The sequence below is a fragment of the Puma concolor genome, chromosome D3 (assembly GCF_028749965.1).
Source record: "Puma concolor isolate L17-30 chromosome D3, mPumCon1.1.hap2, whole genome shotgun sequence".
Taxonomy (NCBI): Eukaryota; Metazoa; Chordata; class Mammalia; order Carnivora; family Felidae; genus Puma; species Puma concolor.
The window spans coordinates 4,832,037-4,857,847 of record NC_141678.1 but is presented as its reverse complement, the minus strand read 5'-3'; the positions used below and the strand labels follow the sequence as shown (position 1 = coordinate 4,857,847).

Genomic DNA, 25,811 nt, shown 5'->3' with positions numbered 1-25,811 from the left:
TTCTGTATAAATGGGATATGGAGAGTATGTTCTCTTCTTCCTATGTCTGGCTTCTTTCACCCACACGGTTAATCTGAGAGTCACACATGTTGTTGTCTAGATCGGTAACCCATCCGTCCTTACTGCAGAGGAGTGTTCCATGGTGTGCACTATATTGCACTTGGTCCATCTGGTGGTGGACATGTGGGTGGTTCCTTGTTTGTGGCTCTCACAACTATTGCCGCTACGAACGTTCATACGGGTTGTTGTCTGGATATAAGCTTTTGGATTAGAAAAGTTGAATCATATGGTAAGTAAACGTTTAACTTTTAAGAAACTGCCAGACTGTTTCTAAAGTGGTTGTGCCATTTTCCATTCCTGTCATCAGAGTCGGAGAGTGTTGGTACCTCCATATCCTTGTTGACACTTGGTGTGGCCAGCCTCTTTAGTCTTAGCCAGTCTACTGGGTGTGCGCGAGTGTGCCTTTTTAGTTTTAACTTGCACGTCTGTCTAGATTAATGAGGTCGAACACCTTTTCATGTGATATTTGCTGACCACAGACCGTTGGTGAAGTGCCTGTTCAGATCATTTGCCCATTTTTTTTTTTTATTGGCTTGTTTGCTGTATATCATTAGGTGTTGAGAATTCTTCTTTTGGCTTCAGGTCCTTTATCAGTTATGGGATTTCAAAATATTTTCTTCCAGTCTGTTTGTTTTTTCATGACTGATAGGGTCTTTTTTTTTTTACTTTTTTTTTTAACGGTCTCTTTTTTTAATGGGGTCTTTTGAAGAGCATAAGTTTTTCGTTTTGACAAAGACCAATTCATCCATTTTTTTCCCCTTTTACAGGTTATACTTTTGCTGTTGTATCTAAGAAATAATTGCCCACCCCACATTCATAAACATTTTCTCATATATTTTCTTCTCACAGTTTCATAGTGGTAGTTCTTACATTTAGATTTATGATCTGTTTTGAGTTAATTTTTGTGTATCATGAGAGGTAGGTGCATAAACTCATCTCTTCTGCACATGGCCATCCAGTTGTCCTGGTACCATTTGTTAAAAAGACTGTTCTTTCCCCCTTGAATTTTCTTGGTGTCCCTTTTTGAAAATCAATTGACCATAAGCGTAAGAGTTTATTTATGCACTCTCCACTCTATCCCAATGAACGATATGTCTCTCCTTATGACTGTACCACCTTTTCTGATTACTGCTGCTTTGTAGAAAGTATTATAATTGGGATTGGTGAACCCTCAAGCTTTGTTATTCTTTTTCATCATTATTTTGATTATCCTGGGTCCCTTTCCATTTGATTTTCAGGATGAATTTGTCCCTTTCTGCCCAAAAGGCAGCTGGAATTTGGGAATCTTGATAGGTTTCACATTAAATCTGTAGATCGATTTGGGTAGAGTATCACCATCTTAGCAATGTTAAGTCTTCTGATCGTGGACATGCGATGTCTTCACATTTGTGGGGCCTTCTTTAATTTCTTTCAACAATATTTAAAATTTTTAGAGTGTAAGTTTTTCGCTTCCTTTTTTGTGTTTGTCCCTAAGTATTGCATTCTTTTTGGTGCCATTGTAAATGGAATTGCTTTCTGATTTTTATTTTTGAGTTGTTCCCTGCTAGTGTGCAGACACTTATTTGAGTTTTGCATTTTGATCCTCTTTCCTGTAGCTTTGCTGGATTTGTTTATTGGTGTTACCAGTTTTTCTAAGCGGATCCCTTAGGATTTGCTGCATACGAGGTCATGTCACTTGTAAAGAGTGACAGTTTACTTCTTCCTTTCCAATCTGGAAGTCTCTTATTTTATTTTCTTGCCTAATTTCCCCAGCTAGAATCTCAGTAAAATGTTGAATAGAAGTGGTGAGAGTGGTTATTTTTGTCATTTCTCTGATCTTAGGGAGAAAGCACTTTGTCTCCATTAGGTATGATGTTAGCTGAAGGGTCTCTTCTTGGTTTTGTTTTTATTTTGTTTTTTCTTGGTTTTGCTTTTGTTTTATTTTGTTTTTTTCTTGGACATGCCTTTTATTGTGTGGAGGGATTCCCTCCTACTTCTAGTTTGTGGAGTGTTTTTAGCACGAGGGGGTAGTGGGTTTTGTCAAATGCTTTTTTTTGCATCTGTTGAGCTGATCATGTGGTTCCACCCTTCTATTGCTAGCAGTGTTATAAAGCTATTTCTGTAGAAGAAAAAAGTTTTGGAATATTTTGAAGCTCCCAGTGCTCCTTAGGTCAGGAGATAACAGCATTCTGGGCCACCTCCATTGGGTTTTTGGTTTTTTGTGTTTAAATCTCGGTTTATAAATTTGTGTGCTCGATTATTTCTCAGCTCCACACACGGATGTAGAAAATCACAACAGCATTGCTCTGTCTTAGACTCAAGAATAAGCTGGTTGCCATCCGTGCCTTATGCATCCAGAGTCTCAAGCCGCGTGGGTGGAAGGAGGCTTCTAGTTTGAAGCTTTTGTTGTGTAAATAGAAGTTATTAACCATGGGGGCGCCTGGGTGGCTCAGTCAGTTCGGTGTCTGACTCTTGATTTCGGCTCAGGTGGTGATCTCACAGTTGACCTGGAGCCCCGTGTTGGGCTCTGTGCTGAGTGTGGAGCCTGCTTAGGATTCTGTCCCTCTCAGGACACCTGGGTGGCTCAGTCGGTTCAGTGTCTGGCTTCGGCTCAGGCATGATCTCGCGGTTCGTGAGTTCGAGCCCCGGGCTCACTGCTGTCAGTGCAGGGCCCGCTTAGAGTCCTCTGTCCCCTCTCTCTGCCCCTCCCCTGCTTGTGCTCTCTCTCTCTCACACAAATAAAAATAAACATTAAAAAAAAAAGGTTCTCTCCCTCTGCCCCTCTCTCCCCTTGCATTCTCTCTCTCTGTGTCTCTCTCAAAATGTTATTAACCATGAGCCAGGTTTAGGGGCGGACTTTCGGGAGTGCCTGGTATCCCTGGCAGGGATGCTAATCAGGGCATGAACCCTCATTTGATTTGTCTCCTCCTGATGAATGTCCAGTGCCGTTGACCCTGCGCTTGATTTTAGAAGTGGAAGCCGCTCAAGTTCCTAGACGTTTGTTTAGCGGGGAGCACATAGGCTGGTCTTGTACGTGTCCTACACAGAGACGTGAACCTCGAGTATAAAAGTGTTTCTCCTAGCTCGGCAAGGAGCCGGGTTCATCAGGAGGCACGTCTCTCCTATCCACGCACAGATCCCTGGCGTTTGCACACAGCCTGTGAAGGGGCATCGCAGGCAAGGGAGCTGGGCCAAGTTATGTTACGTCATCTTCTCTGGTAGCATCTTACTCTGGTAAGTTTCTGTACTTGTTAAATCCCTGGGAGCCTTCATCTGGGCTGAGGACGGATGTGTCTCCCACACCTCTTATGTCCCGTTGATGTAACACGGCTGGCAAGCAGGTCCGAGGAGGGAAGGATCAGAGATCAGGTGCCAAACCGGGGATGCTGCCTCCATGACCCGTACGTAAACAATTGACACAACCGCCTTTAAGCCTTCTGGGTTGGCCCCTCCGGGAGGGCACGGGATTTTGTCTATCTTGTTCGGTGCTGATTCCTTCCTGGCTGGAGAGACACTTGGCACACAGTGGGCCCTCAGCAAATATTTGTTGAATGCATGAACGTCAAAAACCTCTAAAAAGTAATCTCCCAAAGTAACAAAGATCAGCGCACGGTCACTTCCTCGAGCCTCGCGCTTGGTTTGAGAGAGGAGAAGAAATCGAATCCCGGCGGTGCGTCTGGCACTGGGGCGGGCACAGCTCCCGGGGGATGAGACCGTCTCCTCCAGCTCTTGGCTGTGGATCTGAGAGTGCATTTGCTTCAGAGAGCACTGCAGGGGTGGCTCCTGTGGGTCCCTGCACCAGAGAGGGGCTGCAGGTCTGCGTGATTCCATTGCAGCCGGATTGGGACTTTCTACAGTTATTTAATAGCAACAGTAGAAGCGAACGTTTTTGTGATGGTTGTTTGGAGAGACAGATGGGCTTCCTGAGGGCAGCAGCCAAGCCCGGTCCTTCTGTCCCAGTGCCAGCACCTCCCGCAGAGCCTGGAGAGCTCATTCTCAGCAAACGGGAGCCGAGCCCTCAGCAGGTGCTTGCAGGGTGCACGACATCCTCCCTTGTGGCCGAAGGGAAAGTGCCGCAGGGAACTCAGGGTGGGTCAGTCTTTCCTTAGATTCTACCTCTTCCCCCTCGCCTGTCTCCCGCGTGCACTTACCGAGTGAGCTCTCTTGCAGGGCGCTGTTTTTGGTGTCGTGGGGGAGGTGTTAGAACATGTTGGTTTAATGGTTTGTTGATCCATTCTCACCGTTAAGCTGGCAGCTCCATGAGGGGCTGGGACCGGGCTGAGCTTGCTTGTCGTGTATCCCTGTCACCCAGCACCGTGCCTGGCAGGTGCTCTTTGAACGGGCGGCGAATGCAGTCTCGTGGGGGCAAGGGGCTTATTGGTGCCAGGGATGATGCCGCCGCTCATGGAAGAGGGGCAGGCTTGGCGTCCGGCAGACGTGGGTTCTAATCCTGCCCCAGCTGTCACTCTCTGGGGAGTTGTGGGGAATCTGCTTTCCAAAGTGAGCCTCAGAGACCGATTTACTGTAAACTAGCATTTATTGAGCACCTACTACGTACTGACGCCTAAGCTCTTCAGGTATAGCAATTCATGTAATACTTAAAATAGCCCCGTCGGGTCTGACTTATAATCTACGTTTACAGATAAGAAAACTGACGCAACAGGGAAGCAAGGCACTGCCCCCTAAATGAAGGTCACCGAGTTGGTAAATGTCAGGGCTGGGGTTTGACCTTGGGCAGCTGGACTCCCGGCCAGGGCTCTGGGCCCCTGCTTCGCAGAGAGCAGAGACCACTGTTTCACAGTGAACGCGGCCCCACTGAGTGGTCAGATTCTTGTTTCAGGGGTAGGCAGGAATGCCGTCTTCCACAGCTGCAAGGAACATAAATTCTGTCTCCGCCAAAAACAAGGGACCAGATTTCTCCGAGGGGATGGAGAGGATCATGCCTGTTACTGAAACGGACCCTCATCGCTTCCATTTCCAAGAGGATAGGGGTTTCCAGCAGGAAAAGATCATGTATATTCATGCAGTCGACTTACTCTTTGCTGATTACATCTTCTAAACCGCTCTTGGATTCATTTGCCATGGAGACATTTAAGGCTTAGCTTGAAATGCTAAAAGAAAATCTCAGATTTCAAAGCACTTCTGTTGACTTCTGTTCCCCCTGCGGTGCTGGGTTAGCCTTCTAGAGAGCCCCCCAGCCCAGACGTGCCGTACCGTTTTGACCACTTCTAAAGCTCAGTCTAACAGGCTCTTTTTAACAATTAAAGACCTCAGCCTCAAGCGATTGCCCTAATAAAGTCATCTGTTAATGCCCTGGACAACTGAGTGCTTTCCATCATCAAGGGCGTCAAGCGTATCACTCCCCAGGGTGTCCGTTCCCAAGAGGAGAGAGATGAATATATCAACGAGTTCCTGACATCCTTTGTGTTGAGCATTTAGTAAATATTTGGGTTACACCCTGACTTCTTTTCCTACGAGCGCAGTTCTGCACAGAGCATTAGATGGCCCTGTGCGAAGGCTGTCTGTGTGTGTGAAGGTGACCCCTGGGGATGGCTGGTTCCTCAGGTGCCTTTCTTGAGAGCCGCATTGAGTGACAAAACAGTACTGAGACGCTTGCATGGTTTTCCAGCTCTGATTTCTGTGCTTACACTTGGCCCTGGTTGGGACAGCAGGGACTTTGGTCAAGCCTGTTGGGCAAGTGAATTTTGGTTTCATAAATATATCTAAATGATACAGAATAAGTGACACATGAGCTGAGACAGTACTTCCTCGTCTGTGCCCGTGTAGACATCACCAACCAATCCTCAGCACTTCTTGCCGGCTCCTTCTCAAGACAGAGCTCCCTTGAGCAGCTGCTGTGTGTTCATTTGCATTGGCAAGTGAGACGAACCTGTTTCCTATTTCTGGTAGAGTCTGGGGCACTAAGAAACGTTTTGGTGAGGTCTGAAGAGTGCGGGGACGCCTGGGTGGCTCAGTGGGTTCAGCATCTGACTCTTGGTTTTGGCCCAGGTTCATAATCTTACGGTTTTGTGAGTGGAAGCCCAGAGTCAGGCTCTGTGCTGCCAGCTTGGAGCCTCTGCTTCGGATCCCCTGTCCCCCCTCTCTCTCTGCCCCTTCCCCACCGGTCCTTTCTCTCTGCCTCAAAATAAATAAATAAACTGAAAAAAATAAAGTCTTTAAAAAAAATAAGATGTTATTAGGAAAATCATAAGGAAGAGAAACTGCATTTATCGTACGTACTGTATTTATGAGAAAAAAAATCCATAGTGGACGTGCGCAGTTCAAACCCGGATTGGTCAAGGGTCAACTGTCTATCAGGATGTCCTTAGGCCAGAGGCCGTGAAACGACAGGCTTTGAGGCAAACATAGCCCTCAAGACATGCTCTTTTTGGCCGGGAAAGTACTTGACAATATAGATGCTTGGATGCCAACATTCACAAATTAGTTGATTTCACCCAAACGCCGGGTTGCTCATTTCCCTCGAAAAGTGAGATCTCCAGACGCAGCCCCAGTGTCCCTGAGCTGCAGTGGTAGGCTGGTGAGTACGGCTGTCCCCTCTGCATGGGGTTCGGGGGTCTCCCTTGAGTTTCTCACAGTCCCCGACTTCCCCGCCTTTCACAACACACCCGCCTCGCTCCCTTGTGTCACCTCCCCACTGCGGGAGGGATTTGGTTATCGGGCCAACCCCAGGCCAATCGTGCGGAGATAAATAGCTAGCTGTATGAGTAAATTGAGTTCTATTATAAACACATTAGGTAAGTTAGATGTATCCGGTCTGAAATAGTAGAACAATATACGAGGCGCAATTATGCGAATTTATTGCTAGTGTCAGGAGGGGTTTCTGCAAAGCTGAGTCACTTCACGTAAGAAGTGCTATAATTTCAGCAAGCATGGGGCTACTTCCCGGGCTGGTCAGAGCACAGTTTTTGTACCCGGAATTTCACACAGCCCAGGCTCTGCCGGGATGGGTGCCGAGGCCATTGGGGTGGATCCCGGTGACGCTGTGCAGCCAAGCATTGAGTTCGTGTCAGGTCGTCCCCTGTGGCTGCCAGCCAGGCTGGGTTCCCATGTGCCGGGCTCTCTGGAGATGGTCACTGGGAGCCGGGACGTCCAGCCCCTCTCTTCGCGGCACTGAGCGAATCTCGTCTCGGCCAGCGCCCCTCAGCACGGACCTTTCACACCCCTCTCGTCTACATTTCGGTTTTGCAGCAGCCGGACCATCGTCTGTAATTCTGCTCTCGCTTTGCCTGGAGTCTCAGAGATAACACCCCTCGGCTGCCAGTTTTCGTACCCAGAGTTCATGATTCGCGGTGTTCTTTTATAGGAAAGTTTCTTCTCTAAAAGAGATTTTCATTAAGTGCTTTCAGAGTAAGTTTGGAAAACACGAACCCTCTCTTTCCCCTGAGAATATGCTTATCCTGCCAAAATGCTTTCCTTTTATGCGACTAATTTATGTGCAAGCCCCGAACACCTAAGCTTCTGACTCTGGCATCCGTGCCAATGGAGCCTAATTAACAGCGCGTCTCTCCAGCAGGCCCAGTGCGTGCAGAGCGGGGGCAAGAAGCCGGGCACAGCCATATGCTGGGCTCTCACCAGATAAACACCCCCTAATCCCTTCTGGGGCACCGTTCGATGTACGTGAAGTGCTTGGATCTTTTCCTAAGCTAACAAGCATTGGTGGTGCTTTTAAAATCTCCCAATGTCAAGGGATGAGACGCTAAAATGAAAACATTCCACACACAAGCGTGTGCTATACTTCACATCAGATCGTCATCGTGGGCCTAATTTGCTGGTGTAGTTTTGTTTAAGGGGCAAAATTCTGGAAGCACTTGTTTGTTTCTTAGGGTGGGATCAAACCTTGTTGAATATGATTCGGGCAGAGATTTTCCTCTCTGGAAAAGGACCAGAATTCTTTTGTTTCTCCATAGACGTGGCCCAACAAGCAGATTGCAGAAATTGTCCCTTGTGCTAGTTTTATGGCGAGAGCGGGAGACGAGACCGGACGAGAGTGGGCATCCGTGGGCCTGTTGGGCAGGAGCTGACCTGGGCTCCTCAAACGCACACGACCAGCAGCATCTCCTTGCAGTTCAAGTGGAGTAAAGCCAGGGAGGCCTGACCATCTTCTACGTACGTGTTCGACCAATCACTGTATTTGACGATGTTTTGCGCACAAATCGGTCTCCTCTGCTCAGTCGGGTCTCCCGGGCAGGAACCCTTGGAGTCATTTTGTGCCCTCGCAGTCTTGCCCAGAACCTGCCACGTACTATCACTGGCTCCAAGCTGGGCCTGAGTGTTAACCCCAGACTTGTGTGAACTCTCTGTGCCTTTAAGACAAACTTGTCGCCCGACCCCCGGGCCGCACCCCTGTGTGGGGTGTAATCAGACAATCTCTGAGGTCTCTTTTAGTACCAAGACTTAAGGTTCTGAAATGAAGGCGTGGGTTAGATGGGAAAGGCCAGATGCAAATGGCCTCCGTTCTGCCCACACGGGCCCCGAGGTCTGCACTCGCCGAGAGGCCCCGGCTGGCTCTGGACAGACGGACGGCTTGGGAGAGACGAGGAAACGCACGTGCCGGGCATGGTCCGGCTCGGAAAGCCAGACCCGACCTGCGTGAAAAAGAATGGATGGGAAGAAATGTGGTTGAGTGTGAAAGGTGTCACGGTCAGGCCTGGAAAGGCTGACTTGGGGCGTCCCCCACGAGCGGGGGCCTCAGAGGTGCCGTTGGTGCCAGTGAGGGGCCTGTTGGCGGGATGGGCACGGAGAGGCTCACAGACCTGCAGCCACGGGTTCCTTCCACCTACGGTGCTGAGCAGGCCCACTCAGTCTGTGTTGCTGACCCTGCCCAGTTCTGGTGTATCTGCAAGGCCCCAGGCCCCAGGCTGTGACTCTGGCTGCAGAACATCAAATAAGGCAACACGCTTGTCCTTAAAACACCTGCCTTACAATCCAGGGGGGCAGGCAAGTAAGTGTTCATGGAGTAAGTCTTGGCACAGGAAAGTAAAAAACGGATTTTTTCTCCTAGTGCGCTCGAGGATGATGTGACTTGGCATATTTATTTTTTATGACAGTCTAAAGACTCTATAAGCAACCTGTATAGCACTGGGGATAGAGGCAGGCTATCCTGATTTCTGTCCTGATGTTTGCATTTATCTCTGTGATCATACGAGGGCCCCGGAGGGCTCGGTCCCGTAGCACGTGAATATTTAACTCTTGAGAATCCAACGCGTGTATTCAACTCTATACATCTTGGCGTTTAGCCAAAGAGAACATGTACTCACATTTACATACATACATATACATGTCTATGGTAGGAATTCTGCATCTTTAATTTTGGCTCTTTGTTACTCTGCCTGGGAAAGGGTAAGTCCCGCGGGGGGAACGTGTGTGTGACCGTAAGCGTCGGCCCACCATGGTCAAAGCTGTGTGGTGCTTTGTGCTGGGGGCCGGGCAAGTGGGTTGTGATGGCTTCATTGACCTCTTCCCCTTCAGGAAGACACTGAAGAATGTGCTGAGCCCAGCGAGCAAACCCTCGACCAATGAAATGTTAGAGGGACTGGAAGGTATCTTCACGGAAGGCGGAGGTGCCGGCAAACTGGGGCACCCGGTTCCAAGGTGCGTTCGCGTGTTCCAAGATGCACTTCTGCACCTTGATGCCATTTTACCTTGGTGAACGTTGGAACCCACCTGCCATTTGCACGGGTCGTTGAGAACAGAAGGACATGTTTTATATGCAAGTGCTTATTTGCGCCAAGTGAGGCCAAATGACCTTGCGGGTGGGGGAGCTGGCACTCAGGTATTGCTGCTTGCTGGCTTAAGCATAGCCCAGGAATGTTCTAGGGAGAGCGAAGACGGTCAAGGTGGTATGCTAATGCTCACTTATCGGAGGGAAGGGGGAGATGATTATGTCAGAGAGGTGGATGCGTCAGATTCATGAAAGCCTAGCATCATCTGGGCACACGCTGGGGACAGGTGCGCTCTTAAATCCTAGGGATTCTTACTCTGTACATTTCTTTGTTGTCTTCCCTTCCCTCTTCCCTTCACCTCCCTTCCCCTCCCTTCCATTCCCTCCCCTCCCTTCCTCTCCCCTCCCCTCCCCTTCCCTCCTTCCTTCTTTCGATTTAAATTCAAGTTAGTTAACATACAGTGGAGTCTTGGCTTCAGGAGTTGAACCCACTAATTCATCACTTCCGTACAACACCCAGTGCTCATCCCATCCCACTGAGGTGCCCTCCTCAGTGCCCATCACCCATTTCTCCCATCCACCCCCCCCACCTCCTTTCCAGCCACTCTCAGTTTGGTCTCTGTATTTAAGAGCCTCTGATGGTTTGCCTCCCTCTCTGGACTTAACCTTATTTTTCCTTCCCTTTCCCTATGTTCATCTGTTGTGTTTCTCAAATCCCACACACACTCTTACTGGGTGCATTTTAACATGAGGGAACTTGGTCACCCCGAGCACATGGCTGTTTGCCAGAACAATGCGGGAGTCTTTAATGAAGCAGCTTAAACCGAACCAAACGGATGACTTTGGATGCGGTGGATTCCACTCGTGCCCGGAGCGGCAGCCTTCTCAGACTTCTTCCTGAAGAGAGACCCTTGTTTGCAGGGCTGGTGCAGTCTCCACAGTGGCTGCCCTGCCCTCCCGAGCCAGGCCCCCCCAGGGAAGCTGCCCCAGGCCATTCTCCCGTCTTCCCTCCGAGTGCCTGGTGGCACTCCCAGAATTCTCACAAGGGGTACAGACTCCCCTACCTTTACAGGCCCCGGCGCCCTCACCCTCTCACAGCAGCCTACACTTGGTCTTTGGCAAGTCAGTAACAGTTTTCACCTGGATTCGGCTTTGGTGGCACCCAGAAGTGTCTGCCCCCCGGGGAAACACACGCTCAGTGTCCCTTTCTCCCCGCAAGCACGCGTCCTTTCTCCAGATTCCGGGTCTGCAGCCCCGCGGGGCAAGTTTCAACTCTTCAGTCTGATGAGGGTGGGAAGAATGTCTTTGCAGCTTTCTCCATCTCTGAGTTGAAACTGGAACCTGGCTGACGTGACTCAGTCTCTGATTTTTATCCAGCAGAGAAGAACCCAGGCCCCTTATTCTAAGAAGACTTTAAGTAAAAAGTAAGAATGAACGGAACAGAGAGATGGGATCAGAGGTGACTGCAGCCCCTGTATGATCAATAAATCAGGAAGGTATTGGGTCAGAACGCACAGCCTGGACCACTGGCTGCCCATGACTAAGCAGGCGACCTACCTGAGCCTTAGTTTCCTCATCTGTAAAATGGGATAAAGAATAATTTTCCTGCAATGCTTAAGTGCAGGATTGTTCAAATTAAGGGCCACTTTTTATGGGCTCTGACTAGCATTTTGTGCAAACTGACGGAATGGGGGGGGAGGCGCCTGGGTGGCTCAGTCGGTTAAGTGTCCGACTTCAGCTCGGGTCATGATCTCGAGGTTCGTGAGTTCGAGCCCTGTATCAGGCTCTCTGACCTTCCCTGGCTCGTGCTCTCACTCTTTTTGGAAAAAAAAAAAAAAAAATTAAACACTTAAAAAAATGATGGAATGGGACGGCTCAGAGTGGAATAAATGGTATGGGGGGCATCGGAACAGAATAAAAAATTCCGAGTGACAGGTAGCAAGGGTAAGTACTTTTTCACAGAACTTTAGTTTCTGTCCCTTGTATATACATCTTGTGGATTGGTCATAACATAAGACGTATTTTCTGTGGTGGCTTGGGATTCACAGCACTGTTTGAGACACACCGTCATCGAGTGCATCAATTAGTTACTCCTACGTAACAAACGGCCCCCATATCTCAACCGCGGGCCACCGTAAGCACTTCGTCATTGCTTGCGGGTCTCCAGGTCTGCTGGGGTTCAGCTCATCCAGGCCACAGACACCGAGAGGGCAAACCCAATCCTTTAACTATGTTTAGAGTGTTTTATTGTGACATTTTTGCTAAAAATTCTACGGCACAAAGCGAGTCGTTTGCCCAAACCCAATGTTACGGGAGAAAGTATGTTTTGCCTCCGGGGGGAGGCAGCGGGGGGAACAGCAGAGTCGCGTGGCGAAGGGAAGGGTGTGTGCTGGGCACAGTCTTGAAATCTGCCACATGAGGCCACTGAGAATCTCAGATGCCACAGTATTTCATAAATTGTAAACTGCAGTTTGTTAGGTTTCGTCTTCCTAGCTACCCACCGGGGACCAGAAAGGTCATACCTGTGTTAAGAGAATTCCTCACTGATCCCCCCTTTGGCCCTGGAAAACTTCCCCCGATCCATCCCTGTCTACTTGCTTGCAAACTATTCATTTGCACTTCTGTGTACGTAGACTTTCGTCCTGTCTCCTATCTTGGCGGCTGGACTGAAGAACCTCCCTGACAAGGTCTGTTTTCTTCTCCGTCTCGTTACACAACAGGTTACCGCTCAGGGGTGCTGGAGCATTACAACACGGTATTCTATCAGCCGCTTACATCTAGTGCTCACTCAGGGAGTGTTGATTCTGTGAGCTTCTCTTTAGCCGTGAGTTCCAGGTGGTCAGGCGATGAATTTCTCCTCTGCCCCAAATCCCACGGTCTTGAGCCTCCCCCGCCAGGTGCGGGTCTGTTCCGTTGCCTAGTGCCCACGTGTCTCCAGGGTCTCCTGCAAGGTTGGTGCCTGCACTGAGGCCTTACTTGACTTACTTGACTTCCCCCCGCAGCACTGATAACCGGTCACACCGTCTTCGAGCACCTCCGTCACTTCCCTGCTAAGACACCTGCTCTCCTGTGCCTTCCCTTTGTAACAAGCCGGCCCCATGTTTTCAGTGTCCTTTACTGTGTCAGTTCGTGACCTGGAAGTGTCGGCCCGCCCGAGGCTTACACGCGGGGTATTCTTCCGTCCCCTGGCTCTGAACGTGGCATGTTGGTGCCGGCATAACCCAAATGTATTTCTTCAGACCGAATCTCTCATGAGCTCTACGCTCGGGTCTCCAACTTCTCACGTCACATCTTCATCCGAATGTCTAATAAGCATTTCAAATGTAACATTTTCAAACCCGAGCTCCGGATTCTTTCTCTCCGCCTCTCCCGCAGCCTCCCCTTGTCTCAGGGATGCTGGTGCCTTTTTTTCCTGTGTTCTCAGGCCCAAGCCTGAGACACCTGTCTGTGTCTTGCCCACGTCAGGCGTCCCTTCCAACAGCAGATCCCGCCCAGGGCTACCTGCACGGCACATCCTGCGTCGGACCACTTCTCACTGCCTCCCTCCCTCCCACCCTGATCCGAGCCACCCTCGTGTCGCTGTCGGACCGGCTCAGTAGACCCTACACGGTACCCTGTCCTTCTGATCCTGCCGGAGGCTTCCCGTTCACACTGTCTGACCATGCCATTCCTTTGCTCCAGACTCCTCACCTTCTCGTTATCCTCGCTTAGTGGGGTCACATCCAACCCCCTGGCTACCTTTCTGCCCTACTTGCCCTCTTTTTCTGGTCCCTGAATATGGCAAGAAAATCCCTGTCTCAGGGCCTTTGCACTTCCTGTTTCCTCCGCTTTCAGAGATGTGCGTGTTCTCACGACTCCCTCCTTGCTGCGTGTATGTCTCTGCTCGAACGCCTGCCCGTTCCAACTGGACGGGCCCCTCCGTCACCACCACCTGTGCTCCCACCTGCTCCAGCTTTCTTTCAAACCCCCCCCCCCCCCAGTGACCTGACGTGTATTCTCTATCCACATGCTGCGTGGCTTCTCTGTCTCTGTCAGACTTCTGCATCTTTAACAGCACGGCCTGTGTGCCCCCAGCTCCGTCCCCAACACTGAGGACAATTCCCAGGTCTTAGATGATATTCACGAAACACTTGCTTTGTTTTCTTAATGTTTATTTATTTATGTTTGAGAGAGAAAGAGGCAGGGAGACAGGGAGACAGAGAATCCCAAGCAGGCTCCACACTGTCAGCGCAGAGCCCAGCACGGGGCTCGAACTCACAAACTGTGAGATCATGACCTGAGCGGAAATCAAGAGTTGGACACTTAACCAATTGAGCCGTCCAGGGCGCCCCCCCACCCCCGTAAACATTTGTTAAATGAGTGGATGACTTATTCTTATTTTACAGCTGAGGGATCTCAGGCAGAGAAGAGTTACATTATGTCAAAATACACTGTAGCCCTGAGCTCTTGTCTCAGAATCCTCTAAACGACAGAACGGTGAATGTCAGAGCTGGAAAGTTTAGTGCCCTTGGGTTCACAGGTGCGCAGTCTGGCCCCGGAGGACGGGGAGTGATGTTCAGATGTGAGGGGGGAAGGCTTTGATGGAGGACCTTGGTCTCAGGACCTCAGTCTGGCTCCCTCTCCCTGGACTTGAGGACTAATAATGATCAAGCTAGTCTGAACTAGTCCGTACCTAATGCTTGGTGCCACAGAGCACATCCGTGGTGCCTGGAGCCAGGGACAGTGGGCCAAAAAGAGGCACAAGGGATCTTCTCTTCTGGGACCAGGGGAATGTTCTGTGTGTGAGCGTGGTGGTGGTTTCATGGGTGCGTGCAGCACCACACTCCTCCGAGTGTGCCTTGAAATGGGCACGGAACATAAATTAGACCTCAGTAAGGTGGGCGTGAAATCCTGGCGTGCGTATTTGGGTCTTGCTTTTTGGGGGCAGGACCGTGGGGGGGTAACGCTCAGTGCTGAAGAGCCCCTGATTCAGGGGGGTTGAGTGCAGCCCCCTGCTCTGCCCTTCACCAGCTCTGATCCCTGGAGAAGCAGCCCCTCCTGGGCCTCAGTTTCCCCATCCGTGCTACAGGGACAAAACACCTAACATATGTAGTCTTTGGAGGATTTAATGAGTATACTTCTATATGTAAAGGTTTTGAAAAGCAACGCATGAGGGGCGCCTGGGTGGCTCAGTTGGTCAAGCGTCCAACTTTGGCTCAGGTCATGATCTCTCAGTTTGTGGATTCGAGCCCTGCGCCGGTTGGGTTCTGTGCTGACGGCTCGGAGCCCGGAGCCTGCTTCGGATTCTGTGTCTCCCTCTCTCTCTGCCCCTCCCCTGCTCATGCTCTCTCTCTGTCTCAAAAACAAATAAAAACATTAAATAATTAAAAAAAAAAAAACAACACACGTACCTAGTAAGCAGTCAGTACATGATAGCTATCATTCCTTTTTGTATTTCTTGGAAGTGTAAAAACTCCTGGCAAAATAAATGTTTTTTGAGTACCTATGGTTCCTCAGACAGTGCATTTTGCTAAACATGGTAATAAATACAAATGGTTTGGTTCAGATGACAGTAGAACGTCAAAGCTTTTTTCTTAATTTCCTTTTGCCGATCCTAATACGGGATTTCAGCCCTGTGTGTGTGTGTGTGTGTGTGTGTGTGTGTGTGAATTGTGAGAAACATACTATCTGCCTGTACGCTTTTTCCTTTCTCGCACTTTGTTGGCATGGGGAGAGGGGTCTCGAGGGAAACCTTATGCACAATCCTTCTCCACAGAAGGATCAACAGTGTGGCAAACTCACAGGGTGGCTGAAATACAGACTCAATTGTTTGTCAATAGGAAATGAAGTCAATGATATACCTTATAGGATCCCCCAAGGAAACCTGTTTTCATCCGGAGAGCCTGTATTTTCCTCTCTTACTTGAAAGTAATGCAGCTGCAAAAGCGTAATTTGACAGTGAAATATCAATCTCTGAAGACAGTCTTCCCAATATGACATTTACAAGCCATCTCGCACATGCTCACAGATGAACGGGGCCCAGGTCGTCTGCTCCCAATGTCCACCTTCCTGTCGCCAGCTCCTTACATTAGGATTCATGGCATTTGGTGTTCGATGTTCCTTTGGGGGCTCAGAGAGCCCTGAAGGTATCACTTAGATGGGTGGTGGGAACCCGGCTGATCTTTATCCTGCCGTGTGCTCCGGTCCCCTCCTGACACAGATGCACACGGGTGGCATAACACAGAGATCTCAGGTCCTAGCCACAAGGCCAAATTCATAGTGGGAATCCAAATTAATCAGATCTCTGACCTGCAACTTTCTCAGCTTTGCTCTTTGCTTCTTCTACTGGTCTGTCTCCTCTCACGATCTATTGAACGAACTTTTGTCTGAACGCTATTAACCTGATAACCTTGCCTTTGGTACCTCTTCCTCCTTCTTACCCAGACATGCTACTCATGGGCCACAGGGATAACCGCACCCAGAGGAAGCTGTGGAGACACGTTCCCATTGAGTGTCTGTCTGCTGAACACCTCAGTTTGCTATGCGCTGTACTAGACGTAGAGACACAGCGGTTAAGAGGGGACAGGTCCAGGGGCTCCTGGGTGGCTCAGTCAGTTAAGTGTCCAACTTCGGCTCAGTTGATGATCTCACGGTTCATGAGTTCCAGCCCTGCCTTGGGCTCTGTGCTGACAGCTCGGAGCCTGGAGCCTGCTTCGGATTCTGTGCCTGCCCCTCTCTCTCTGCCCCTCCCCTGCTCTCTCTCTCTTTCAAAAAATAAATAAACGTTTAAATGTTTAAAAAAAAAAAAAGAGGGACAGGTCCCCATTCTCAAGCAGATCACCTCCAGGTGGGAAACAGAGAAGAACAAGAAAATAAGGAGCATTCCAACAGGGATCAGTATCGGAAGGTAAATTGTCCAGCGTTGCATAGCTAAGAGCTACCCAGTGCAATCAGTACAGTCTAAGCCATAGGACATGAGCGCTACGCGTGTTGTGGGTGATGTGCTGTAAATAATGCAGAAATATTGTAAATACAGTCTACATAGGAGCACACCCAGTAAATCAGAGAATGGGGTACTGGGGATGCAGAGTGACCAGGCGAGCAGGTGCCAAGTTTAAATTAGAAGTGACTCAGGGGCCCCTGGGTGGCTCAGTCGGTTAAGCCTCTGACTTTGGCTCAGGTCTTGATCTCATGGTTCATGGGTTCGAGCCCCGCGAGGGGCTCTGTGACAGCTCGGAGCCTGGAGTCTGCTTCGGATTCTGAGTCTCCCTGTCTCTCCCCTGCCCTCACTCTGTCTGCCTCTCTTTTTAATTAAAAAATTTTTAAATAATAAAAAAGAAATGACTCAGACAATACCTTCTGTGGAGTGACATCTGGGCTATCCTGCAAAGTGCATGCTGCTTTTGGTGGCCAGTGACAAAAAAAACCATGGACTGAACGGCTTTAACCCCAATAGAGAGGAGATCACCTGTGCCAGCAGTCCCAGGGGTGGGGGTTCCAGGTGGGCTGGTCCAGTGGTCCGTCCAGCGGACGCAGGATGCGGTTCCTCCTGCCCTTCTGTTCTTCCGTTGCTCGCCGTGTCAGCCTGCTCCTTGGCCAGCTCCCTCCCGGCTCTGAGGTCACCGCTGCAGTCCCCGTCGTCGTCATCTGCGGTGTGACGACATCCGGTAGGACAAGGAGGGCAGCTTCCTGCGTGTCGCAGAGCAAGGAGACCCTTCCGGGTGTCCCAGGCGGCTTCTCACACCTCATTGGCGGGAACCGTGTCACGTGGCCTCCCCTAAACCAGTCACTGGCAAGGAGAGGGGTTGGCGTAAGTGCCTCAGACGCGAGCGACCCGCAGGTCTCAGGCACTGGAGGATCGAGGATCGAGGAAGGGGATGGGGGCCGGGGGGGGGGGGGGGGGGGGCGCGGGGGGATGAGCCGGGAGGGCCCCAGGGCGAGAAGGTAGGCCGGCTAGGAGGGAGCCTGTGCAGGGCGCGGGGTGTGTGCGGGGAAGCCTGGGGGAGGCGCGTCCAGAAACTGTAATCGCGAGTTTGCATTTTGTCCCGCGTGCCTCGGAAGTCGCGGGAGAGGCCCGACGTGTGAGCGGGCGGAGGAAAGAGCCCTGGGCCAGGGTCGCATTGCTGCGCACGTACCCTCGACGCCGTCGCACGTGACGCTCCCTTTTCTATCGAGGATTCGATGCAGGTGGGGTGAGGGTTGTGATGCCTGGCTCGCATCAAGAGGGGAGAAGGCCGCAGGCGGAGAGGTCCGGGGCAAACGCTAGGTGCCTACTAATCAGCCCGCGTTATTCGCGCAAGTCGTGTCCTGGAAAAGTCCCCGCGAACACTGAATTAGCAAATACTGAACCTTCAGGGGGAGATACACACGCATACACACCTCCCGTAGGCTGTCGTCTTGAATCCTAGAAACAACTCCTCCTGGGAGAGCCTCTTCATTTTGCAAAAGAGAGGATGAGGTTGGGAAGCGTGCAGTGGCTTGCCTGAACCACCCGCACCCCCCAACTAACCGGGAGCTAGCGCAGGGATTGGAGCCCCGTGCACCTGCCCCCCCAGCCGGAGCCCTGCCCCCCTCCCGTGTCCAACCCCTGGTCGTCTGTGTGTGAGGGGCTGAGACAAGAGGACAGAGCATCGGCCGCTGGGAGCCTGTGCGTGGGGCAGGTGACTCAGAGCTCACGCCCCGCCAGCTTCCACACGTTGCCGGGACAGGGGTGGGAGGGGTAGGTAAATTCGAGAACACGGAGTCCACAAATAATGAGGCTTATCCACAAACAAACGTCTTTCTTGGCGGTTTTGAAAGCTGGGGAGTCTGAGATCGGAGTGTGGGCGTTTGGGGAGAGCCTCCCCCACCCTAGTTTACAGACCGCTTCTCCTGGTGCTGTTCTCAGGTGAGGGAGCAGAGGAAGGAATTCAGCTTTCTGGGGTCTCTTCTTGTAAGGGCGCCGACCTCATCTGACCGACCTCATCTGAGCTGTTTTAATTGAGTTAATCAAGGACGGTGACACACACTTTCTTGTAAGGGTAGGCACGTCCCAGGAGAAAGAAACCAAGTGCATTTCGAGGGCCTCTGACGTTGTTACATTCTTCATTTAAGTTCGTCCACTCAGGCCATCCCTCACTGCCTGAACGATGAGGCAGGTTGAAGTCTGCATGAGCCCCGAAGGGGTATATAGACTGTCACTGTGTCGAGATTTTATTTCTTAGGCACAGAAAGGGCCTCGCGGTTTCCAAAACAGGTGCGTTCCTGATGGTGGGATGTGTTGTTTTGAGGTGATTTACAGGGGGCATGAGGGTGGGTGGAAAGCCAGAGCCAAGGGGAACCTGAATTTTCCACAAATGCGGGAGGGTTGAGGTCTGTTCTGTAGGAGGTAGGACCGGGAAGGTTCTAGAATCGGTGCCGTCCACCTGAGCCAGCGGTTTCTCTGAAATGGGGCTCCCACCCCTTTCTGAGTGTCTGAGGGAAGGGCAGCCGGGCCCGGCATCGTGTCAGCGTCACGGGATCTTGAAGTAAGAACGAGTTTTAACCTTCTATTTCTGCTCTCATCGAAAGTCTCGCTCTCTTCGAAATCCTGGGTACAATCCTGCCAATTTATATTCCTCGGGCATGCCCCTGGAGACAGCTGATTTGCTCCCGTCAGCCTTTCTCTTCTCCCTTGTCCCTGGAGGGCACAGACTTCAGACTTCCCAGTCCTCACAGGAGCCAGCTTGACACGGCCACCCTGCAGCACCCCGCTCACTGCTTTGAGGACCAGGGTTACCCAGTCAGTGTCACTGGGATTTCAGTCCATGTCTCTGCTAGTGGCCTTGGTCAGATCTACTTAAAGATGGCTGAAGGGGCGCCTGGGCGGCTCAGTCGGTCAAGCGTCCGACTTTGGCTCAGGTCATGATCTCGCGGTCCGTGAGTTCGAGCCCCGTGTCGGGCTCTGTGCTGACAGCTCGGAGCCTGGAGCCTGCTCTGGGTTCTGTGTCTCCTCTCTCTCTGCCCCTCCCCTGCTCATACTCTGTCTTTCTCCCAAAAATACAATAAAACATTAAAAAACAACAACAACAACAACAAGGAGGTTTGCTCTTGGAGTTTGGAAGTTGGCACTTCTGACCTTGCTCGGGACACAAGCGTCTGGGGCTCGGAAGGGAGGCCTGGGCTGTGGGTACCGACTCAGGTGAGGAAGACAAGGTCAGAAGTAAGTGCTTGTTTGTGGCTCACACATCACACTGCCTGGTGGCACTCAGGTCTACCAGTGGCTCAGACTGACGTGGGACCCCGAAAGCAGCGTGTGGCCCGAGCCACTTGGACCACATCCCTGGCCTCAGCTCCTTCACCTGTAGAATGAGACTGTCGACCCCTCGCTGTTGTGATTCTGTGGTGAATTCTTGGTTTCGGTGTCCCCTGCACCTGGAGGTGACCCTTGCCCCCTCCACACCCTCCCCACCCACAAACCTCAGTGACATTTTCTGGAAGGTCCAGGAGAGACGTCATCAACATTTTACTTGTTTATCCGGAAGGGGTGGAGTGAGATAGAGGCTTAAATCGTCCGATACATAACCTGCTAACACGTGCACGTTAAGAGGGTGCCCCCCCACCCCCCGCCAGGTGCCGAGTCAAAAACCCATAGCAAAATGCTACATCCTCACTTCCAGTCTGCAAAAGTGCAGTTTAATGGGGGCACAAATAATTATATCCCCATTTCGGGAGTATTTCCTACAAGGATTTTAACGCAGTGCCAAGCTTTCTTGGTTTGTATGGCTTGAATAAAGTTGTTTTTCTAAAGCTACCTTTTATGCATCTTCAAACATGGTGAAGTGAAATATGTTGCACCTGGGGTTTGATTAGTGGTGGTTTGAGTACATAAAGAAGGTGAGGTAGAGGGGAAAAACAACCCACAAAAGAAGCAACAAAGGTTATAGAACTCCATTAAATTATGTTTATGGTTTTACTTGTCAGTATTTCGTAACGCAAAATGGTTTTCTTGGAGTCTGTTTATCAGTATTTGTCGCCAATTAGTGCCTACAAATTACCTTTTGTTGGAATTACCAACAGATGAGACGCTATTGTCTCGGCGACTAATAAATCAGAGTTTGCAAACTTTCTCTGCCTCCTTGCCGCCGGTGTTTTCCCGGATGCATCTCGAGATTCTCACTTCTCCCAAAGGTTTCCAACCACTGTGACTCCATTTTCGTGAACGGGAAGGAGGTGAGGAGCAAAGTGGACACGACCGTGAACTTCACCCACCAGCACTTCACGTCTCAGCTGGAAGTGACCGTGTGGGCGCCCAGGCTCCCCCTGCAGATTGAGATCTCGGACACGGAGCTGAGCCAGATCAAGGGATGGAGGGTCCCCGTGGCCTCCAACAGAAGGTGAGCAGCCGAGGGAGGGCCGAGTCCTGGCACCCGGATCCCCGGGAAGATGCGCCCGCAGGGGGTCGCGGCGGTCTCGGACTGGGGCTCAGAGGGGTCTGACTTTGGGCACGTACTAAGCCTTTGACGTGAGGAGGGCCTCACGGAGATACGGATAGTGTCCAGCTCGTGGCACAGTTGCTGGGACTCAGTATAATGTTGCGCTGCACACAAAGCACAGAGCACGGGGTGTAGGCGTTTCTATTCCCCGCTTCCCCATCGTTCCTTCCTGTGCTGCTCGTTTTCAGTTCCCTGCTTATAAATGTCGACCTCCATCCGCGGAGCCTGGCGCAAGGGTTACGTTGTGGGCTCTCGCATGAAGCTGCTGAAGTTTTCACCCTTGTGAGCTTTCCCACGTAGAGCTGTGTGACCTTGGGCCAGTTGATGAACCTCTCTGTTTCTCAGTTTCTTCATCTATAAATTGGAGGTGACGATATCACTGAAGAGAGTTGTCCCAAGGGCAAAATGACAAAGTGTAGTACCCAGACTTCTAAAGACGACTCCTCTGTAAGATTCCCACCTCCTGGCTGTTCACTCAAACCCCAACCTGGAACGTCTATGAAGGGATTTTACAGATGGAATTAAAGTGCTGAATCCATTGATTGATTAATTAATTAATTAATCCCACACATTAAGATGTGGGGAGTATCCAGGTGGCCCTTGAAAGCAGAGGTTTCTCTAGCGGGAAGGTGGTACCGTTCAGTGTGTGACCTTTTCGAATGGACTTGTTTTTATCCAGCAGAAGTCCTTGAGATCCACCCCAGTTGTTGGTGGTATCGAGCATTCCTGTAGTTGTATTGTTGAGGGGTGATCCGTGGGGGGTATCGTCTTAGTGTACTGAATTGTCCACAGGAGGCCACGCATGCTGTCACCAGGTGGCGGCTCTCATGGATGGAGCCGCCATGACCCTCCTGTGCAAGCTTGTGTGTGAGCATAAGTTTTCTGGGGAAGGTGCCCAAGGGTGTAACTGTTGGGTTGCGTGATAAGGGCGTAGTTAATTTTAGAAGAAACTGCCGAACTATTTTCCAGAGGATGTACCATTTCACTCTCCCAGCAGCCACATGTATGTCAGCTAGTTACTCCATTCACACCCTTACCGGCATTTTAAGACAGTACATACTGCATGGTCCCATGTAGAATGATCTAGAAAGTGGAAAACAGACTGGAGGTCACCGTGGATTAGGGATTGCATAGACTATCATGGGGTAGCCCAGGGCATCCCCGTGGGGACGGACTAGTTCTGTGTTTCGGTCGTGGCTATGGTCACGTGAATCCTCTGGTGATAAAACTGCATAGAACCACACACGCGCACATGCACTGGTTAAACTGTGAAAATCTGAATAAGCCCTGTGGTTTGTCCCAATGTCCGTTTCCTGGTCTTGGGATTATACTGTGATCATGCAAGATGTTAGCAGAGCAAAGAGCATATGAGAACTCCCTGTACGTGATTTTTTAACTTACAGTGAATTTCTAATTAATGAAAAATTTAACCTTTTTCAAGTTTATTTTTGAGAGAGAGAGAGAAAGAGAGAGAAGGAGAATCCCAAGCAGGCTCCGTGCTGTCAGTGCAGAGCCCAACTCAGGGCTGAAATTCACACACCATGAGATATGACCTCACCCAAAATTAAGAGTCTGCCGCTCAACCAACTGAGCCACCCAGGTGCCCCAAAATTTAAACTTAAAAAAAAATAGAATGCTATCTGTCCCAAAATGACAGAATGGTTTGATTAATACAGTATTTCTAATACTTCATTTATTCACTCACCACTTTTATGATATTGCCCCTTTTGAATGCCACCTGTAATATATACTTAATATTGTTCTTTTTTTCGCTTTTATTCACTTACTTAAGGGAAATTTTACATAACTATCAAAAATGGCCAACTGGTAGAAATTAATGCAGAGAAAAGAAAACGTCGGTGTTACATTCTGTATAGATACTGCTGTTTGTATGAGTTGGTCTTTTTTTTTTTTTTTTTAATTTGTTTCTTTCTCTTGAGAAAGAGAGAACAGGGAAGGAACAGAGCGAGAGGGAGAGAGAGAATCCCAAGAGGGCTCCCCACTGTCAGCACAGAGCCTGATGTGGGGCTCCATCTCGCAAACCACGAGGTCATGACCTGAGCTGAAACCAAGGGTCGGACGCTTCACCAGCTGAACCACCAGGGTGCCCCTGGCTGAGCTGGTCTTTCATGAGTCGACCAGCAAGTGTCAGATAAGCTTCAGGGACAGCCCAGCCCCCAGAGACCTTCCTTCCCCGTGATCAAATCGGAAGGACTGAAAAGTAGAATGGGAATAACTTTGCGCAATGTCATTGCGTGTTTTTGGTGATATGTCCCTTTGCCACTAAAACCAGCTCACTTACCAGCACAGATGTTTACTCCTCGCTTTGGGAAACCACAACATGCTTCTTTATGGATGCTGGTTACACACCATTCCTTTCCACATGGTTCCCAGACCTTTCAGGGAGGCAGGAGGGTACATTTTAAAGAAGGTGGGTTTCCGAAGTCAAACGGAACTCTGTAAATTTGCTGATCACCAGCTGTCCAGGCCGTGTATTAAGCACTCCGAGCCTCGGCGGCTTCGTGTAGAAATAGGAACCTCTTTCATGGCTGTTTTGAAGATGCAGGGAGGTCACTATAAGGAGGAAGAGGGCACCGAGGGGCACAGCAGCCTGGGCGTGGACCCCGCCCCTAGATGGCTAGCCCTGTCAGCGCTATGATCCCGTGAGTGGGTAGACCCAGACCCAGCGCATAGTAGGGCTGACTCGATGTGAGTGAATTACAGCCCCTGGCTCCCCTGCCACCCCTGTCTGCCCACGGTCGTAGACCCTTCACCAAGCAAGGTGCTCTCGCAAAAGCACACAGGACAGGTTCCTCTCGAGGGGAAGGTCCTGGAATAGCAGAGCCATCGAGGACTTTCCCCTGGGGCCGTGCACAGGCGGGGCGGCAGTTGAGGTCCTCTGAGCCAGGGCGCCTGAGATTCCCACAGGAACCCCTCAGCAGCTCTGTGACTGAGTGCCACGGGTGGGCCAGGGGGTGAGAAAGGGCACTCTGGTCTCCCTGTCCAGGGCCAGCCAGGAGACAGGGCTGAGCCATCCTCAGGGGCCATCCTCCCCCGCTCACACCTGACCGCACCCCTGTAGGGAGCAGGGGGGGCAGCCAATCTCGCTGCCTGGGCCTGTGTGGGACTCCCGTGAGGAGTGAAAACTGGGCCCAGCAGCTCTTCTGACCCGGGACCTCACGGTTCCCGCAGCGGGGACAGTTTCAAACCACAGAGTTCCAGAAGGCAGGGCGGGGACTCAACCTCTGCCTCTTTGGGGGCAGCATATCCCGCGGTGCTGGGCGCATGCTGGGCGCGTGAAGGCAGGGGCGGCGCTCGCCTTCCGTGCTCCAAGCAGGTGCACAGGGACCACCGAAAGGGAACAGACGGGGAACGAACCCATGGTGCGCGGGCCTGGCGGGTAGCAAAACCACGCCACGTGTTCTGACGCTTCCAGAGAAGCTGGAAGGCGAGGCGTGCGAAGCTTCTCCACGGCCGCGGCGTTTATCCTGGTTTGTCTGTGTCCCCAGGCCCACCCGGGAGAGTGAGGACGAGGAGGACGAGGAGAAGAAGGGGCGAGGCTGTTCCCTGCAGTACCAGCACGCCACGGTGCGTGTCCTCACCCAGTTTGTGGCCGAGGCGCCCGACTTGAGTCAGCTGAGCTACATGCTGGGCCCCGACTGGCAGTTTGACATCACTGACCTGGTGACGGATTTCATGAAGGTGGAGGAACCAAGGATTGCGCAGCTGCAGGGCGGCAGGACCCTGGTGGGCCGGGAGCCGGGGATAACCACCGTGCAGGTACGGGCCACGCACTCCTTGCCAGGGCCCCAGCCCCAGCCCCAGCCCCAGTCTGTACTGACGAGCGTCCAGGTAGATGGCGCCGGGCAGGTGTGTGTGTGTGCGTGCGTGTGCACACGCACAAGAGAATCATGACCGGCCGTAGAACATTCACCAATTTTCATAATCTAACTTAAATTAATTTTTGCATTTCAGGGAGAGTTGAGGGGAAAAAAAAATCCCTAATCTCTTTTACCGCCAAAGCTAAATTAAACGCACAGTGGAAGCCACCTTTCCCCCAGAACGATAATTTACTCTTCATATACCACTAATAGAAGACGGTCAAACCCGAGAAAACTAGTTTTATTTTCGTAACCTTGAGGGTTAACCACTTAGCTATATGTTACACTTTGAACAGTGGACAGAAAGTAAAAAAAAGTTTTTTTAATGTTTATTTTTGAGAGAGAGAGAGAGAGAGACAGACAGAGCATGAGTCGGGGAGAGGCAGAGAGAGAGAGACACAGAATCCAAATCGGGCTCCAGGCTCCGAGCTGTCAGCACAGAGCCCGATGCGAGGCTTGAACCCACGAACTGTGAGATCACGAGCTGAGCTGAAGTCGGACGCTCAACCGACTGAGCCACCCAGGCGCCCCGTGGACAGTAAATTCTTAAATAACATGTTTGCACTAAAAATAATTTAAAAATCCACAACGAAGTGCTCTGTATTTTACTAGAGTAAGAGTAAAACTATTTTCCCGGTCAGTTTGAATGGCATAATTATGCAGAGATGCTGCAGCACGTTTTCTAGCAAAAATGTAAAGTGTTACCACTCGTAGTTAATTAAGTCATATTTTAGGTGGTGCCACGGCCAATGTTGACGAAACTGGGTGAAACGTGCA

The 25,811-nt window shown here is 50.8% G+C and overlaps 1 protein-coding gene across 2 annotated transcripts in view; it reads left to right on the top strand.

Annotated features, from left to right (window-relative positions):
• LOC112870147 (transmembrane protein 132B) overlaps positions 1–25,811 on the top strand; it is a 369,365-nt gene that overhangs the window by 335,922 nt on the left and 7,632 nt on the right. For both annotated transcript variants that reach the window (XM_086681441.1, XM_086681442.1), the window contains exons 6-7: positions 20,849–21,054; positions 24,663–24,933. In XM_086681441.1, coding sequence (XP_086537567.1) covers positions 20,849–21,054; positions 24,663–24,933 — 477 coding nt within the window. The remainder of the gene's footprint in view (positions 1–20,848; positions 21,055–24,662; positions 24,934–25,811) is intronic.